The 21,408-nt window shown below is 42.6% G+C and overlaps 1 protein-coding gene across 1 annotated transcript; it reads left to right on the top strand.

Annotated features, from left to right (window-relative positions):
• On the top strand, positions 1 to 21,352 carry LOC124148537 (glutamate receptor 2-like). Its single transcript, XM_046519668.2, has 11 exons — positions 1 to 166; positions 1,494 to 1,658; positions 6,064 to 6,354; positions 8,671 to 8,861; positions 12,229 to 12,285; positions 13,459 to 13,707; positions 14,631 to 14,738; positions 15,241 to 15,372; positions 16,531 to 16,743; positions 17,489 to 18,294; positions 19,718 to 21,352. Exons 1-11 carry the CDS (start codon positions 40 to 42, stop codon positions 19,947 to 19,949), a joined length of 2,571 nt encoding a protein of 856 aa, XP_046375624.1. The 5' UTR covers positions 1 to 39; the 3' UTR covers positions 19,950 to 21,352.
• The last annotated feature ends 56 nt before the right edge of the window (positions 21,353 to 21,408 follow it).

Here is a 21,408-nt window from a genome sequence, read left to right as displayed (position 1 = left end):
ATCACCGAATGATACAGTTTTCTTGGATCTGAAAAAAATATGGAATTTAAACGGATTCTGGAGGATTTGATCAGGGTGGTTCTGCTCGTTTGTGTGTTGTGTGTTTCCTCATCGGATGGACGATGCAAAAAGACCGAAAACAAAAGAAAACTCCCGCTTACGATAGGTAAGTTATAAATGCTTATGTTGTATATAAATTAATAAACATCACAGATACTACGGAACTTAGTAGGAATAAAATGTTACTAATTTGAATGTTAATCCACAAGGCCCTGTGTTACTGGTCAATATACTTGTTATTTCTCGATAGTATTATTCATTCATTCCGTTTAGGGGATATTTAGAATCCAGTATAAAGTGTTTAATTTCATGACATTAATCTTCACAAAAGTGTTAATGTGTTAACGATTATCATAAAAATCATAATATACTGACTATTTTAATCAATTTGGTAATGTGTTTCTTATCAATACATTTAATATTTCTCGTCCCAATTCCTCAATTTCCCATTTTGGTTATCTTTGTATGCTTTTATCTTTTTTCGAAATATGTTTGTGACAAACTTAATTTCAAATATGCCTCTTTGGGTTTAACCCTAGTATTGATGACGAGAAGATGGCTATGGGATGCTGGGCGGGATGTGGATGCACGGGGTTTAGTTGCGGGCGATGAGGTCCGAGAATCTCTGAAGTGTTAGTAGGTAATATTCCAAGGTTGCTTAGGTTACGACCGCGTCAGTTTACCCAGGTTGTAAGTTTTAGGTAGGAAGGGTATCTGGGACGAAAAAAATATTTTTTTAAGTATGTTTTTGAAAATGTAATTTCTATCTTCTCTTTTTTCATTTTGGGGGAGTGGGGGTGACGGTGTTTAATGGGCGTGATGTGGTTACCTATGTTGTTATTGTCATACTGCCTTTCAGCTTCTATTTTGTTTGAGTTATCCCATTACCCAACGAACCACTTTGCAAAAACCGTCGGAAATGTTCACATATACCACTCAACTGATGATGAGGATACTGGGTGTGCTGGCTCACACGCTTACGAAAGATGGGAGACAACAACATATACGAAAGTTTACTTTAGTTATTATTACTTTAACATAAACATGCGTCACGTCCACCTAAGATCACTTCCTATCAAATAGCCAAACAACCATTCAGAAATATTAGGAACGCATCTGAAGGGTTGTTGGGAGATGGACTCAGAATATCCCTATCATATGTTGAGAACTATATAATTTCAAATGTCCATATTATTCTGTACCCGTGATTCGTTATTACAATCTATACTACTCAAGTTAAAGAACAACCGAGTTTTTCATACCAATATGAAAGAACCGGGTGTTTAACATTATCTTCGGATTTTAGCGGGGGCGATAATCTGGATTAACGAGTACGCGCTAGATGTGTCTTGTCAATCTATTCCCCCTCATACATGACCACACCCTCTCCCTCGCGTGTTTGTTTCCCCCAACGTTCCCCCTCTCCGCTCCAGGTGTGCTGGAAGGTGAAACATCGGGGTATACAGTGAAGAACATGGAGTTCAGCGGAGACGTCAAGCAATGCTTCCACGACCCTCATTTCGTAGTGCTACACGTTCAAAGTGACCTACGTATTATCACAGACGGATGGACGGAAATCGAGGAGGGGATGAGGAGAGGTAGCATTTTTATTATTATCATCATTATCAATATCGTTTCAATTACTACCAGCATCACTTGGAGTACCGGACGTCTGCGGTGTCAAAATGCGTTGTGAAATTTCTCTGTTCATTTGCACCATACCCGTGATCATGGGACATCACTTCCTCCAACCTCCTCCCGCTTCCTCTCACTTATTCCCCTTTCTCCCGCTTCCTCTCACTTATGCCCCTTCCTCCCACTTCCTCTTACTTCCTCTCACTTATGCCCCTTCCTCCCGTTTCCTCTCACTTATTCCCCTTCCTCCCGTTTCCTCTCAATTATTCCCCTTCCTCCCGTTTCCTCTTACTTCCTCTCACTTATTGCCCTTCCTCCCACTTCCTCTTACTTCCTCTCACTTATTCCCCTTTCTCCCGTTTCCTCTCACTTATTCCCCTTTCTCCCGTTTCCTCTCACTTATTCCCCTTCCTCCCGTTTCCTCTCACTTATTCCCTTTCCTCCCATGTCCTTTCACTTATTCCCCTTCCTCCCGTTTCCTCTCACTTATTCCCCTTTCTCCCGTTTCCTCTCACTTATTCCCCTTTCTCCCGTTTCCTCTCACTTATTCCCCTTCCTCCCGTTTCCTCTCACTTATTCCCTTTCCTCCCGTGTCCTTTCACTTATTCCCCTTCCTCCCGCTTCCCCCCACTTCCTCTCACTTCCTCACGATTCCTCTCAATTACTCTCACTTCCTTCCAATTCATCCGATTTCCCCCCGTTTCCTTCCACTTCCCCTAACTTCCTTCCACTTAATCCCATTTCCTCTCACTTCATCCCACCTCATCCCACTTCATCCCACATCCCCTCACTTCCCACGTACTCCAACTTCCTTCCACTTCATCGCACTTCCTCTAACTCTCTTCCACTTCATCCCGCTTCCTCTCACTTCATCCCGCTTCCTCCACTTCCTCTCACTTCCTTCCACTTCCTCTCACTTCCCTCCACTTCCCCTCACTTTCTCCCGCTTCCCCTCACTTTCTCCCACTTCCTCCCAATTCACCCCGCTTCCTCTCATTTCCCCTCACTTCATCCCACTTACCCTCACTTCCCACTTCCTCTAACTTCCTTCCACTTCATCCCACTTCATCTAACTTCCTTCCACTTCATCCCACTTCCTCTCACTTCATCCCGCTTCCTCCACTTCCTCTCACTTTATCCCACTTCCCCTCACTTCCCACTTACTCTAACTTCCTTCCACTTCATCCCACTTCCTCTAACTTCCTTCCACTTCATCCCACTTCCTCTCACTTCATCCCGCTTCCTCCACTTCCTCTCACTTCCTTCTACTTCCTCTCACTTCCCTCCACCTCACCTCACTTTCTCCTGCTTCCCCTCACTTTCTCCCACTTCCTTCCACTTCCTCTCATTTTCTCCCCTTTCTCCCGCTTCCCCTCACTTCATCCCGCTTCCTCCACTTCCTCTCACTTCCTTCTACTTCCTCTCACTTCCCTCCACCTCACCTCACTTTCCCCTGCTTCCCCTCACTTTCTCCCACTTCCTTCCACTTCCTCTCATTTTCTCCCCTTTCTCCCGCTTCCCCTCACTTCATCCCGCTTCCTCCACTTCCTTCTACTTCCTCTCACTTCCCTCCACCTCACCTCACTTTCTCCTGCTTCCCCTCACTTTCTCCCACTTCCTTCCACTTCCTCTCATTTTCTCCCCTTTCTCCCGCTTCCCCTCACTTCATCCCACTTCCTCTCACTTCCTCTTACTTCATCCCGCTTCCTCCACTTCCCCTCACTTTCTCCCACTTCCTTCCACTTCCTCTCATTTTCTCCCCTTTCTCCCGCTTCCCCTCACTTCATCCCACTTCCTCCCCTTCCTCCCGCTTCCTCTCGCTTCCCACGTACTCTAACTTCCTTCCACTTCATCCGACTTCCTCACAATTCCTTTCACTTTATCCCGCTTCCTCTAACTTCCTTCCACTTCATCCGACTTCTTCACAATTCCTTTCACTTTATCCCGCTTCCTCTCAATTCCTTCCACTTCATCCGACTTCTTCACAATTCCTTTCACTTTATCCCGCTTCCTCTAACTTCCTTCCACTTCATCCGACTTCTTCACAATTCCTTTCACTTTATCCCGCTTCCTCTCAATTCCTTCCACTTCATCCGGCTTCCTCTCACTTCCTTCCACTTTCTGCCGCTTCCTCCCACTTCCTCTCGCTTCCTCCCGTTTCCTCCCACTTCCTGTCGCTTCCTCTCAATTTCTTCCACTTTACCAAGCTTCCTCTCACTTCCTCCCACTTCCTCTCACTTCCTCCCACTTCCTCTCACTTCCTCCCACTTCCTTCCATTTCCACTCATTTTCTCCCAATTCCTTCCGCTTCCTCCCACTTCCTCTCACTCACTCCCACTTCCTCTCGCTTCCTTCTGCTTCCTCCCATTTCCTCCCGCTTCCTCTCGCTTCCTCCCAGTTCCCCTCACTTTCTCTCGCTTCCTCACTTCTTCTCACTTCCTCTCACTCACTCCCACTTTCTCCCACTACCTTCCACTTCCTCTCACTTCCTCCGCTTCCTCTCGTTTCCTCCCGCTTCCTCTCACTTCCTCTCACATCAACATGACACGCTGTGTGTGCGTGTCTGCTTGTACTAAACAGTATATTGATTTCTAGCAGATCATTCCTTGTTTTATCACCTTAAAACTGTAGGTCCATAGGTAAAACATGTATTGCTGCATATTCTTATGCGTATAATATCTAAAACAGAATCCCTGTCGTATATTATCACTTTAAGTATTCCCAAGCTGTACAGAGTTGCGTCCCTTTGGGCACGCCAGAAACCTATGATCGTGGGTTCGAATCACGGTTCGCCCTGATTATGTTTATGTAACATGATATAAATAAAACACAATCTTAACAAGCTGGGATCAATCTCTGGCATTGGAAATCCACAAAAGGATCACGGTTCAATGTAAAGATGAAGTAATCTATAAAAGCCTCACGGTTCAACGTATAGACGAAGTAATCTTTAAAAGGTTCACAACACACGACACACAACCCACGACACTCTTATCCAACGTAGATCAAATGATAATAAACGCATAACCGCAGCCATGAAATCAATTATCACCTCATAAAAAGGGTTACCATGCAATCAACCAAATTAGCCACCCTGACCACCCGATCCCGTTAGTCGGTTCTCACGGACAAATCTTCTTCACGGCTAACATGTGAAAAATACGGGAAACATATGTTACAAGAAATAATTCCACATCCTCGGTTAATATCCGTGGACACAGCATGTGTTGTTTCAAACAAGACAGTTGCACCAAGAGGAGCTGAGTCCAATCTGTCGTCATACAGGACTAGGTCTCTTATCAATTTTATCATACTTTTATTAACAAGAACAATAAGCCCGAGCCATCTGGACCGTGTCACAGCTGAAGGCTCAAACAGGGAATACATGGTTCATACAGACACACTGGAAATTAGGGGTTAGTGATTATCTATGACATGTGCAACCATGCTTGTGAGTTGTGAGTGAGTTGGGTTTAACGCTACTTTAAACAGTAGTACAGTTATATCGCGGCGTGTCAGCTTAATGTGGGAGGAAAGCCCGAGGTGATGCAGGCCTTAGACGTTTACCACTTCGGTAAAACCCACGAGCACGGTTATGGTGCTGACAAACCTAGAAACATAATCGGGGCGAACCGGGATTCGAACCCACAATCATAGGTTTCTGTTGTGCCCAAGGGACGGAACTCTGCACAGCGAATCGCGGCGCCTTAGACGACTTGGCTACCCATGCCCCGCAACCATGCATGTAATGTTTGATGTATTATATCAGTTTTTACGTATTAAATAATCTGATATGATTATAATTGATGTGTGAGATTCATCTCTACAGTAATATAGACAGGCACTAGATTTTTAGTTATTGATAGAAGTGACATAGAACTTTAGCCGTCTGTTTGTCAGAGAGATCTTGACTTTATATGCTCTCAGTATTATTGTCATTGTGTGTTGTGATATAACGGGGATACTGTTCATGACATAGCGTCATGAAACTAAATCCACGTGCGCGTGCGTGCGTATGTGTGCGTGCGCGCGCATGTATGCATGCACGCATAAGATCATCGATATACCTTAAGCCAAAGTTGAACTTCTCGGCAATATAACCTTGTTTTTTCTTGCCAGTCCAAGCAGAAATTCCGATTCATAACCATAAAGCATTATCAATGAGGAAGTCCAGTATTTCACATATTCTTTTTCAATAACTTCAGATGACATTTGCTTTCAATTTTGACAAATTGTCCCAAACCTCTGAAGGTAGATATGTAGCTGTTTCTATGGCCACCGCGTGTTGTAACAAAACTAAACATTTAAATCTTCTTGGTCCGTCTGTTAACTCTTTACTAATACTTCATCTCCATCACAATATTTTAGCTTTATCAAAGCAAGCAGGAGAGTCGAAAACCTTCAACCTCATCATCGGTCCATTTTATACCAACTTGGCCATGATGCTCGAGAAGAACCACATCCCGTACCTGGTGACCGACTACAAGGGCTTCAAGGACATCGATATGTCGCGCGTGCAGGACCGCACCAACTGGCGCACGCTGGTGGAGATCCGCCCTCCGGCCCAGGAGCAGAACATGGCTGTGGTAGACCTGTTCCAGAAGGAGAAGTGGGAAAGTGCGGTGATGTTGATGCCGAAGAATGAGGCTGATAACCAAGGTTCGTCAAACATTTTTTTTTCATTTTGGACATTACTGTTAGTTTGTGTCTGTGTTGTTTAACGCCACACTCAGCAATATATCAGCTTTTTGACGACGGTCTTTAAATAATTGAGTCTGGGCGAGACAATCCAGTCATTGACATCATGAGCATCGATCCACGCAATTGGAATACGATGACATGCATCAACCAAGTCAGGGAGCCTGACCACCCGATCCCGTTAGTCGCCTCTTACAACAAACATAGTCGCCTTTTACGGCAAGAATGTGTTGCTGTAGACCTATTCTACCCCGGATAGTTACGGGTCTTGCTGTTAGTAATGAATGAACACATATTGCTTAAAGGGCAAGTTCACACGGAAATGAACCTATTTTTCTTGTACTTTTTCCACATTAAAAGTGTTAACCTAGAGGTGTCAAAGACAAAAATATAAAAATATCACAATTAATTAACATATTTTTCGCATTAAAACGATTTATATTTTTCACATTTACCAAGTGTTCTATTTCCACAACAAAAACACCATGGCTTATGCCCCTTGCAATACGACGTCATTGGTGCCAATTGATAAACATTATGACGTCATCATGCTTTGTTAGAGCCGCTTCACGTGGTGTAGGTCCAGGTGTGTGATTCTAGCGTCTCAGATGCCAGCCAGCATAGTGTTATGCTGAGTCACGACTGCGCCGGATTGTGTCGTAGGCCATGTTGTTTTACAGCAAACTGGTACTTGATATCTTTTGCGTTGAAAATAGACAGGGACCAAGTTGAATTGGCACCAATTACGTCATAATCTAAGGGGGATAACTCAGGCATGTTTAGCTCGAAAAACGAAGGCCTCATAACGGCATATCATTTTCACACTATTGTGAGCTTCCTACTTTCACTGTGAAAAAATGAGTGTATATTTTCAAACACAGATACTAATTAATTCTAAAATTGCGTTTTGTTTAGAAAAAGAAAGAAAGTGATTTTTGCGTGTACACTTCCCCTTTAACGCCGCATCAGCGTGAGTGAATGAGTGAGTTGGGTTTAACGCCGCTTTTAACAGTATTCCAGTCATATCACGGCGTGTCAGCTAAATGTGGGAGGAAAGCCCGAAGTAATGCAGGTCTTAGACGTTTACCACTTCGGTGAAACCCACATGCACGGGTATGGTGCTGACAAACCTAAAAACATAATCGGGGCGAACCGGGATTCGAACCCACAATCATAGGTTTCTGGCGTGCCCAAGGGACGCAACTCTGCACAGCGAATCGCGGCGCCTAAGATGAATGGGCCACCCGTGCCCCCCACGCCGCATCAGAAATTGTAAAGCTAATCGAGGCCAAATATATTTCTTTTTGTGAAACAAATGTGTGCCTCAATCAGATTGGTTAAAAAACACAGCTGCTAGCTGAACGGGATTCAAAGAACGCAAATAAATGCTGTTCATGGCCTATCAATACTTTTCTTGTTATCACTGACTCACTGACTCACGCACTGACTCACCCACTGACTCACTCACTGACTCACCCACTGACTCAGTCACTTACTCACTGACTCACTCACTGACTCACCCACTGACTCACTCACTGACTCAAACACTGACTCACTCACCGACTCAATCACTGATTGACTCACTCACACACTCACTGACTCACTCACTGATTCACTCACTGACTGATCACTGACTCACCCACTGACTCACTCACTGACTCACCCACTGACTCACTCACTGACCTACTCACTGATTCTACCACTGACTCCCACACTGACTCACTCACTGACTCACCCACTGACTCACTCACTGACTTACAGACTGATCAGTCACTTACTCACTCACTGACTCACTCACTGATCACTCACTGATTCTACCACTGACTCCCACACTGACTCCCTCACTGACTCACCCACTGACTCACTCACTGACTCACACACTGATCAGTCACTTACTCACTCACTGACTCACTCACTGACCTACTCACTGATTCTACCACTGACTCCCACACTGACTCACTCACTGACTCACCCACTGACTCACTCACTGACTCACACACTGATCAGTCACTTACTCACTCACTGACTCACACACTGATCAGTCACTTATTCACTCACTGACTCACTCACTGACTCACCCACTGACTCCCACACTGACTCACTCACTGACTCACCCACTGACTCACTCACTGACTCACACACTGATCAGTCACTGACTCCCACACTGACTCACTCACTGACTCACCCACTGACTCCCACACTGACTTTCTCACTGACTCACCCACTGACTCACTCACTGACTCACACACTGACTCAATCACTGACTCACTCACTCAGAGTGTCAGGACCTGGCGCAGCAGATGGTTGGGCGTGGCATCTCCGTCATCCCCTACTCTATCGACCCCGAGGAAGCAAGGAAGATGATAAAACAAGCCATGAGGAACTTCCAGCTCCTCAACCAGAAGCAGGTCGTCATGTGCAGCCCCAGAGACGCCAAAGACAGACTCATACAGCAACTCCTTAAAGTGGTGAGCAGTAGACGAAACGTTGGTTCTCCTCCCGGGGAGAGCGTTGTATCTAAATTACATACAGTATTGCAGATTTCCAGTTTTCTGACCCGTGGGTAACATTATGTTACTTGTCAACTATGTAGTACAAAAATACAAACGTATGTGAGATCATGTTATAAGAAGTTCATAGTTTTCTTTGTAGATTTAAAGTGTCTTTGTAGATTTAAAGTGTCTGAGTGATTAATAATTTCAAGTATCAGTAAAAGTTAATTGTCCCAATAAAATCAGTGTTATCCATATTCACCCCCATCCGTTGCCTACATACCCCACCATACACCATACACCATACACATTGCGCACAAAACCCAAAGAGCACACTACACGCTACGCATTACACGCTGCACACTGCATCATACACCCTACACTCTACACTCTACACCCAACATCGTGCACACTACACCCTACTCTCTACACACCACATCATACACCCTACACTCTACACACTACATCGTACACCCTACATCATACACACTACATACTACATCATACACACTACATACTACATCATACATACTACACTCTACACACTACATCGTACACCCTACATCATACACCACACATACTACATCATACAAACTACATCATACACACTACATCATACACCCTACATCATACACACTACATCATACACCCTACATCATACACCCTACATCATACATACTACATCATACACACTACATCATACACACTACATCATACACACTACATCATACACCCTACATCATACACACTACATCATACACCCTACATCATACACCCCACAGCATACACTCTACATCATACACACTACATCATACATACTACACCCTACACACTACATCATACACACTACACCATACACCCTACATCATACATACTACACCCTACACCCTACATCATACACACTACATCATACACACTACATCATACACACTACATCCTACATCATACACCCTACATCATACACACTACATCATACACCCTACATCATACACCCTACATCATACACCCTACATCCTACATCATACACGCTACATCATACACCCTACATCATACACACTACATCATACACACTACATCATACACCCTACACCATACACCCTACATCATACACCCTACATCATACACACTACATCATACACCCTACATCATACACCCTACATCATACACACTACATCATACACACTTCATCATACACACTACATCATACACCCTACATCATACACCCTACATCATACACCCTACATCATACATACTACACCATACACACTACATCATACACCCTACATCATACACCCTACATCATACACCCTACATCATACACCCTACATCATACACACTACATCATACACCCTACATCCTACATCATACACCCTACATCATACACACTACATCATACACCCTACATCATACACCCTACATCCTACATCATACACCCTACATCATACACACTACATCATACACACTACATCATACACCCTACACCATACACCCTACATCATACACACTACATCATACACCCTACATCATACACACTACATCATACACCCTACATCATACATCCTACATCATACACACTACATCATACACCCTACATCCTACATCATACACCCTACATCATACACACTACATCATACACCCTACATCATACACCCTACATCCTACATCATACACCCTACATCATACACACTACATCATACACACTACATCATACACCCTACATCATACACCCTACATCATACACACTACATCATACACCCTACATCATACACACTACATCATATACCCTACATCATACATCCTACATCATACACCCTACATCATACACCCTACACACTACATCATACACGCTACATCATACACACTACACCATACACCCTACATCATACATACTACACCCTACACACTACATCATACACACTACATCATACACCCTACATCATACACACTACATCATACACACTACATCATACACCCTACATCATATACCCTACATCATACACCCTACATCATACACCCTACATCATACATACTACACCCTACACACTACATCATACACACTACATCATGCACACTACATCATACACACTACATCATACACCCTACATCATACATACTACACCCTACACACTACACCATACGCACTACATCATACACACTACATCATACACACTACACCCTACACACTACATCATACACACTACATCATACACCCTACATCATACACACTACACCATACACCCTACATCATACACACTACATCATACACACTACACCATACACACTACATCATACACACTACATTATACACCATACATCATACACACCATCATACACCATACATTCTACACACTACATCATACAAACTACACACTACATCGTACGCCATACATCATACACCCTACATCATACACCCTACATCATACATACTACACCCTACACACTACATCATACACACTACATCATACACACTACATCATACACACTACACCCTACACACTACATCATACACACTACATCATACACACTACATCATACACCCTACATCATACACACTACATCAAACACACTACATCATACACCCTACATCACACACACTACATCATACACACTACATTATACACACTACATCATACACACTACATCATACACCCTACATCATACACACTTCATCATACACCCTACATCATACACACTACATCATACACACTACATTATACACACTTCATCATACACCCTACATCATACACACTTCATCATACACACTACATCATACACCCTACATCATACACACTACATCATACACACTACATTATACACACTTCATCATACACCCTACATCATACACCCTACATCATACACACTACATCATACACACTTCATCATACACACTACATCATACACACTACATCATACACACTACATCATACACACTACATCATACACACTTCATCATACACACTTCATCATACACACTACATCATACACCCTACATCATACACACTACATCATACACACTACATCATACACACTTCATCATACACCCTACATCATACACACTTCATCATACACACTACATCATACACCCTACATCATACACACTACATTATACACACTTCATCATACACCCTACATCATACACACTTCATCATACACACTTCATCGTACACCCTACATCATACAGCTTTTTCTGCAAATTGTTTTGATGGATTCCGGGATGATAATCTTTTACAAGAAATACCCACGCTTGTTTTATAGATTTCTACGCACTTTACATTTACAATGAAGTGATAGGGAACATGTAAGGTAAGAGACAAAGAACCTCATCACAAAATGGTTATTTCAGGCCAAGCTTTACAACCTCCTGATGGATGTTGATCTGAATTTCATATTCGTTGATTCGGTAAGTACTTTTAAAATATATAAACTCATCTCCATCTTTGTAGCTGCGATGTAATAGAGCAGAACTTGACAGGTCGCTTCACTGAACAAGTCCCAAGGGCTAGCAGGTCTATCGTTGAGGACTGACGTGGTCCTGTTACTGCCTGTCTCGGGTCTCGTTTAAGGACTTTCTTAGATCTATGTTTTATTCCCTAAGATCGTTGTGTGGGATATACCCGAAGGAAGGAGAAGAAACTCAAATCTAAAAGAACTCTGCCATTTAGTGGATAGGGTAATATACTTTACAAACAGAACTGTTCAAAAGTATTTTAGATTCAATAAATATATTTGTGTCATGTTAAACCAAGTCTTCTTTCATATCCTGACACTTTCAGTTTCAATTGTGTGTCGCCCTATGACAGAATGTGTTTGTTCATGCTGCATCGGTACAGGGTGGCACAGTGGTGTAAGGTACCATAATTCGCTGTACTTGCCATCGTATGTCTGATGATGATCCGTGGGTTTCTTCATCATGGTCGCATTGGATCTTCATCGCATATGTCACGCTCACACATCGTGTCTCACGATGATCCGTGGGTTTCTTCATCACGGTCGCATTGGATCTTCATCGCATATGTCACGCTCACACATCGTGTCTGATGATGATCCGTGGGTTTCTTCATCACGGTCGCATTGGATCTTCATCGCATACGTCACGCTCACACATCGTGACATACTCCTCAAAGCAGCGTTTAACACTCATGGGCGTTCCCTTCAATTCATTGATGTCTCTCTACCAAATGTTTAATTATCAATAGAGATGACATTTTAAATAAAACAGTTATTTTTGTTTCAATTTCCCACATTAATGTTGGGTGTGAGATGAAGTTCTCCAATATTTATCTCAATAGAGAACTCAAGAAAGCCTAAACCTTTCTCGTTTGCAAAAATAACCCCACTGTAAAATATTGATTCTATAAGGTTATCTTAATTTTAGATTCAATCTTACACTGATCGCATGCCTTGATAGGATATCTAGTGATGTGGTGATTATTTATTGACGTTTCGATACAAACGGACAATTGTCATCTGAAACATGCAATACAGAGTTTCAAATCTTTATTTTCGTTTGTGAAGAACGCATCAAATGTTTTTCTTCATGCATGTGATAATTTGTGCCCGGATTTTACCACAGAGTTCAAACCTGGAACCGTTAGCCGGAGCAGACCAGATGTATCGCCTTCGCCTGTTCTCTGCGCGTTGCAAGTTGTATGCGTTCCGTTACTTCCACCCCCCTCAAGAGGGCGAGTCGGGTGACGCAAACGTCGCCATCGCCAAGGATGCCGCAAGCGTCACAAAGGATGCCTTAGCTGCGTACCTGTATAAGATCACGGAACCTACCAATGTTATCAAAAGGAAGATATTGCTGAAGGCGTTAAAGGGGGTGAGCTACTTTTTCGTTCGTCTCATCTGTCTAGTTTGGATACAACAATTATGACATCACTGGTTTAGCAAGAAGTTTTCGGGCACAAACTCATATCCAAATTTGAGGCAACAGTGAAAAAAATGATGTCCGATGCAATTCCCTATGTCGTACACATATGATTAATTGACTTGCCTTCGCATGTGTTTGTGACGGGTGCCTACGGTTGGGTAGGATATGCTCACCTTTTCACGAACACCTGGTATCATCACTATTTGATAGTGATTCATTGACACATGTTCATGATATAGTCGGAATACAATTGACTGTTATGAATATGGAAATGGTTTTACTGATTTTATTTTCATCCGTCCAGTCATTCAAATAACAACAAACTATTATACACGAAAAAGAGCAACTAAAAGTATATTTTAATGTCGATTCGTTGCCATGGGAACATAAGATACGGCTTAAACGCATACTTGTGAGTATTAGATGCACATATATCTGCTACCGCCTCCGTGGTGTAGCGGTAGAGCATCCGCCCGGAGAGCGGAAGGTCCGGGGTTCGATCCCCGGCCGCGTCTTACCAAAAGACGTTAAAAGATGGTACCTTTTGTAACCCTGTCTGGCGCTCGGCGTTAAGGGTCTAAAACAAGGACTGGTCGGCTCGGAGTCAGTATACTGTGTCTGAGTGGGGTATTCTTATTAAACTGTGGCATTTTATATCTTTGGGCTAGCATCATAAAATCGGCATCAGTCCGGACAAGTACAAGCTGCCACACACACACGTGCATGCACGTCGCTATATAAGTGCAATTATCTTGGACGCGACGCATTTCACCTCATCTCACATATATCTACCAGAATATACTTTGACCACCATAATGCCCATGTATTAAGTGTTTGATCTTTTTGAGTTATCATCATTGCATAATTTACAGGTGCGACTTCACGGGGATACGGGCCTCATTCGTTTCAACGGAACAGGTCAGAGGGTAAACTACACACTGTACCTCTACAACCATGGAGGAGAGGACATGTACCGGAAGGTGGGCATGTGAACATTCGTTCGTTGGTTCGTTCGTTGGTTCGTTCGTTCGTTCGTTCGTTCGTTCGTTCGTTCGTTCGTTCGTTTCTGTAGCATTTGAGGGTCGCACATTTACATTAGATGTATGATTGTCCCTGTAGTCCCTGGAGTCCCTGGAGTCAGAATAGAACATGCTCCCAGATCCCCAGGCGTCTTGAGACAGCCGATGAATGAGGATCTGGTGGTTACAATATGTGACCTGGCTGATTGTGTGTCATCGTACCCCAATGGTGGTGATCATTACTTAAGTCAAGGCTTGGTCCGCCTCGGTTCAGATTCAGTGATTTGCCGGGTCCACGGTGTATGTTTGGAATATTCCTGACTGTAGCGTAAAACTAGATTCACTTAGTAGTAACGTCATCATTTGAAAGGGACGTAACTCTCACTTTTGCTCACCTTAATTGAATATCGTTCGAGGATGACGAATGCAGCATATAATTGCCATGTTTCAACACGGAACTCAGGTTGGAGAATGGATTCCGTCAGGCAGCAGCGCCAACGACAGGCTCAACATGACGCAGGTGGACGATGATGACGACGAGGATTCTGATCAATCAGGGATTTTTCCCGACACCGTCAATGTAGTGGTGGTGGAGGTAAGTGACCTATTGGCACTGAAGCTAAAAGGCGATGGAATGATGCGTCAACGATGATCTGATCAGTTCCACATGGAATGAGGTCCACCCGGAACACATGTGTAAATGTACCGTGGAAAACATTCCTTGTAAAACCTGTTCCATGGGAATAATTCCCCAAGAGAAAATAGTACAAAGGAACCATTTCACTACAAGAATAGAGGCAAGAGGCTACTTGCGCTGTCCTTACTGGTTGTCTTGACAAAAACGATCTAATAATATCAGGTACACTATAAGTAAGAAAAATCGGTTTCAATCTTGATTCAATGGTGGCAAAATTATCAAACTTTTCAAAATAAAAATGTTTTCAGTGATACATTTTCGATATAAAAAAAACCATTTTTCACAAAATTTACTATAAAACAAAAAAAGCATCTTCTTCGCCCTTTTTTCCTTGCACTTGACATACTAAGGGCGGTTGTCAAATGTTGAATACAATCACAATACATAAAACTCTTATTTTATCAGATTAAAAACCATTTGCATGTTTTAGAAATGTTTATAGAGTATAATATTCTTATTCGACTTTAATTGGGAAACCCCCAAAAACTGAACGTCTGCCCGGAGAGAGTAAGGTCACTGGTTTCGATCCCAAGGTCGTATCATGCCAAATGACCTTTCAAAGACGGTACTTGCCAACCTACTGGCACTCGGCATTCAGATGACAAAACATCAAGGGCTGGGCGGCCTGCAATCAGTACACCGTGCCCTAGTGGGTTGTCCTTGTTAAACTGCGGCATGTTAGCTCAGTGGGCTGATACAGTGAACTACGGTTATAACAAACTCAAAGGGACCACCAATTTTAGTTCGTTATAACCGTAGTTCGTTATACGCATATATACAGCATATATACAACACATGGCCGGGACTAAAAAATAAGTTCGTTATTTCGGTCAGTTCGTTATAAGCGTGTTCGTTATAAACGTAGTTTACTGTGCTATAAAACCGGCGTTAGTCCGGACTAGTACAAGCAGACACACTCACCCGTGATGCGAGTGGCTAAATAAGTGCAATATTTGTTAACTAGACGTTAAAACCAATATTACATCATCTCGTTTGGGAAATTGGAATGTCAACCAAGTGTGGTCTGAGTTTCATCAAAATGTTTTGTTTATGCAGGAGGAGCCCTTTGTAATGAAGAAGTTGCCCAACTCTTCCATGAACAACGAGGGGAACGACAGATACGAGGGTTTCACCGTCGACCTCCTGAGGAAGTTAAAGGAAGAACTAAAGTTCAAATATAGAATCTACGTCAGCCCTAAAAACGCATACGGCGTGAAAAACATGGACGATGGGACCTGGGACGGAATGGTTGGTGAGATCATGTCCAAGGTGAGACATTTATCAAGATAATTGGTTGAGACGAAGCCATTGTGAGATCACTAATAAAGGGAGACATTTGTTAAGATGATTGGATATTACGAAGCATTTGTGAGATCATTAATAAGGGGGGACATTTGTTAAGATAATTGGTAATTACGAAGCATTGGTGAGATCATTAATAAGGGGGGACATTTGTTAAGATAATTGGTAATTACGAAGCATTGGTGAGATCATTTAATAAGGTGAGGCATTTGTTAAGATAATTGGTTGTTACGAAGCATTTATGAGATCATTAATAAGGGGAGTTGGTGAGATCATTTATAAGGGGAGACATTTGTTAAGATAATTGGTTGTTACGAAGCCTTGGTGAGATCATTAATAAGGGGAGTTGGTGAGATCATTAATAAGGGGAGACATTTGTTAAGATGAAATACTATTACGAAACGGTGAATATATACTCACTGCCAAAAGAAACGCGAACCATACAAGAGATGAATACCAGATTGAGAGTGAGAGAAAACATAAGGAGTGACTTTCTTTCTTCCTAAAACACAAGAAGACCGTACATATTTTGAGCTTGCCTTGCCACGTTAGTAGAACACAGTTAGGTGATTGAGCAGTCTGAAAATAAATATAGTTGATATCATAGCATTACGAAAATAAATATAGTTCATATCATAGCATCACTAAAATTAATATTTTTAACGTGTCAATGGTAGTAATATTTTTGTGTGAACAAAATCAAATTTTTCAGAATGCTACCTTGGCTATGGGTGCCATATCCATCACCTCCCAACGAGAGACCGACATCGACTTCTCCCAAGGCATCATCAGCACCGGCATCAACATCCTCATCTACAAACCCCAGGAAGAATACAACATCTTCCAATTCCTCTTCCCGTTTTCTCTCTACCTCTGGTTGGCCATTATCGGGGCGTCCATCTTTGTCTCATTTGTCCTGTTCCTTCTTGACTACACGAACCCAAACCGGAAGTTCACTCCCAAGGAGACGTTGTGGTACGCTGTCGGGACGCTTCTCAAGCGAGGAACAGACTTCTCTCCGAAGCCAGTGTCTCAGCGTATCCTGTCTGCCGGCTTCACCTTCTTCGTCCTCATCACCGTCTCCAGCTACACCGCCAACATGGCCGCCTTCCTCACCACCAAAAGCCTGGAAAAAACCATCAACTCTTTCGACGACCTATCCGAGAGTGAGCAAGCAATATGTACCGTGGACAAATCGGCAACCATGAAGTTCTTCGAGAAGGGACATAGCCCTGTCTACAAGCGGATCTGGGACACGATTGTAGCTGTTGATGGTCTGGTTCCTAACGCGTCATCTGGTCGCGACAGAGTAATGAACAAAGAGTGTGCGTTTATTTTCGATTTCCTGATAAACGAGTATTCTGAGTATAAAAAATGTTGTACGAAGGCTGTGGCCGTTCCCATCCTGATGCAGGAACACGGTATTGGCATGGCGCAAGGAGCTCCCTTCAAAACCAAGCTGAACATCGCCCTTCTCAAATTAAAGGAAAGTGGACAGATCAACCAGCTGAAAAAGAAGTAAGACTTTATTTTAGTATTTTTTCAACTTTTGGAATTGTCACCTTCTTATTTTAATACAGTAAGCCAGGTCGTCTATGGTGTCGTCTAAGGTGTACCGAGTTCTGTTCGTTTGAAATTCATGGGTCCGATGATCAAGACTTCGAGCCTGAGATTCGGCCTGATCTTTGGTTTCTAAAACTTCATCTTCCTACGTTAGGCCGACACACCTTGATTAAGTAATGTTCTAAAACAGAGTTAGACTCATTCAATCATTTGTTGACGGTGAATGAGTATTGCGTCCATCTGTAAATTCAAAGCAATTTATGTGATGCCTGAATTGAAAGATATCATTATCAAGTCAACTGTGCCTTATACAATGTAGTTGCACACTCGTATAAAACAAATGATCAAAAATTAGTTCCCAAATACATAAAAGGAAATCTTTGAGAAGAAATTCCGATTCATAAGCATTAGGAAAGGGATCAGCAAGCGGGAGACGACAAATGTTCCAAAATTTCAATGAGGTAGTCCAGCATTTCACATATTGTTTTGTCAATGAACTTCAGATCGATGACATTTGCTTCCTGTTTTAACCAATTGTCCTAAACTGTCGAAGACAGGGATGCAACTATATCAGCTGGAGTAGTGACAAATGCACCATGGATCAAGGCATGAATCTTTTCCTAAAGTACATTGTACTTGCTATGAATGTAAAGAAAATCATTCCTTGACTGCATTAAGGATTCTGGTTAATCTTTGAAACAGGAATTGGGTGGTACATGTGCTGGACCCACCAATATATCTTTCTTTGTGAAGATTTTTATGGAGCTTTGGAATCAAGTACAAAACAGTGGGCATATTAGGCCAAACGTTGATAGTACTGATGCGTGGATTTAGCAGATTTCTTCCACGGTTAACGTACAGACCTTCTATGTCGCATTCTTTGATGATTGATGCACTGATTTCATTGTGAAAGACATTCGACAGGTTCATCTTCTCTATTGGCCCATATGTTGGTAGACGTTTCGACAGCATCAATAATGATTATAAAGTTGTGATCCCAACTGGTAACAGCCTGCTTAAAACACGTTATTTTGGATAATATTTGAATAACTTATCATTGTAAACAATAGTTTAAGTCACCTGTGATAATATGACCAACGGATGGGTAGCAGTATGATGAGTCTTGACAGCCCCAAGTAGTGGAATGTACGTCAAGTGAGAGCTGCAACACGTTCATAGAATCGAACAACTGAAACGGTGTTCGTTTAGGAAAAATAAACTTAGGATTTCTGAAATCTGAAATATTGAGGACATTTAGGGAAACTGACTTTTGTCTAAGAGTGTTGGAAAAGTTTCAATTTGTTTGCGATTCAGGCGCATGTGGGTTTTTGTGCTAGCTATGCCGTGTATGTACGTATATATTCTCCGTGTATTCCAGGTGGTGGGATGACAAGCGTCAGTGTAACGTTGCCAGCGACCGCGCCAATCGTGCCCAGTTTGGACTCACCCACACCGCAGGGGTGTTCATCCTTGCACTTTTTGGACTCGTCTTCTCTGTGGCATTTTTCCTTTTCAAGAAATTCTATTTGAGACGGAAATTGAAGAAACAGGCCCAGAAAGCCGAGAAGGAGAAGGAACTACTCTGCAAGGGGTCGCCATCTTCTGTGTGACCTTCACCTTGACGCACACTGTTCTGACTCTCACCAAAGACTGTTCTCATCCTTAGACTGCCACAACCCCACATGGGAACAATGTGTGCTCCCATTTCTGGTGTCCCCCGCCGTTATATTGCTGGAATATTGCAAAAATAGCGGCGTCAAACCATACTCACTCAATCACTCTTGTCTTAGACATAATAATGAAGTCCTGAGTGTTTTATTACATGTATGTCGTAATGTCGTAATGTCGTAGCCTGTTCCTGAATAATTAATGCACATTTGAAAACTAAAAGGGGTGTTTTACACTTGTACGTGATGAAATAATATATGAAAGTATATTAGGGGTCATATAGATAAGCTGTGATGGATAAACTCATGTGATTACTCGTCCAAACACTTTATTCATACGTGGCGGTTGGGTAGCCTAGTAGTTAACACTCGGGTTCGATTCCCGACGTAGGTACAATGTGTGAAGCCAATTTCTGGTGTCCCCCGCCATGATATTGCTGGAATATTACTAAAAGCGACGCAAAAGCACACTTACTGATTATAAACAGTTTCTCTATTACCCAATAAGTCGATCAACCTTTACCATTCGTTAACTCACTGCCTATTCCGAGTGAATATCTATTTGCTAGAGCGTCAGTTCAGCCAGACAGAGTTTCTTTGTAATTGACGCCTCGTAGTATAGGAATGTCAGCTTCGAGTCAGTTGCAAACTAAGAATCTGTGATCGTATCAGACATTTATTTTTATTAAAGGGAAGCAACTCTTGTAGGTATGTGCTCTGATTCGTATGCACTGTGAATTTGTGTCATTAAGTTATAGTCATTTGGTGGCTCTCCGTCTTCCCTACCTGTCTGGTGTATACATTTGGGGCAGAATTATTTTACAAAGAAAGTGTATACTCAGATTTCCAAATGATTTTGACGTGTGTTTTGTTATGTTGAATAATAATCACAAAATTTATCTGAATATTATAATGCACCATTGTGCAATGGTATCTGTCTGGTAACAAAAGGAAAATAGAGTCTACAAATCCTGTTGGGGAGCACATGTCGCCGGGAGTACTGTAACTGAGCATCGTGCCTGTCTGTCTTATCCATTATTCGCTTGTCTAGACTTCGATGACAGATTTACCCTGATTGAGGCCATTGGTATGACAGCACAAAATGCTACGGTTTAGTTGAGACGGGTGGTCTGAGGTGTCACACGTGTACAGTGATGCGCTGTAATTATTAGGACTGTTTGTTTTTAGTACGAATGAGAGATTCAGTACCGTGCCTGCATCAGAACCAAGCGGTTTTCACTCGTTTTGAGTCGTTCTTCCACGTGAATCTGAATACTGTTCAAAGCGGCATAGGGGGCACGGGTGGCCCAGTCGTCTAAGGCGCCGCGATTCTCTGTGCTGAGTTGCGTCCCATGGGCACGCCAGAAACCTATGATTGTGGGTTCGAATCCAGGTTTGCCCC

The sequence above is a fragment of the Haliotis rufescens genome, unplaced genomic scaffold (assembly GCF_023055435.1).
Source record: "Haliotis rufescens isolate VD_foot unplaced genomic scaffold, xgHalRufe1.0.p SCAF_6, whole genome shotgun sequence".
Taxonomy (NCBI): domain Eukaryota; kingdom Metazoa; phylum Mollusca; class Gastropoda; order Lepetellida; family Haliotidae; genus Haliotis; species Haliotis rufescens.
The sequence above is the reverse complement of the archived record's forward strand: the minus strand, read 5'-3'. Positions and strand labels throughout refer to the sequence as shown.

Excerpts from the sequence above, each read along its gene's own strand:
- LOC124148537 (XM_046519668.2), top strand. The coding sequence starts at position 40 with ATGGAATTTAAACGGATTCTGGAGGATTTGATCAGGGTGGTTCTGCTC. Across the intron at positions 6,355-8,670 it reads GAATGAGGCTGATAACCAAG|AGTGTCAGGACCTGGCGCAG; the intron begins GTTCGTCAAACA and ends TCACTCACTCAG. Across the intron at positions 12,286-13,458 it reads ATTTCATATTCGTTGATTCG|AGTTCAAACCTGGAACCGTT; the intron begins GTAAGTACTTTT and ends ATTTTACCACAG.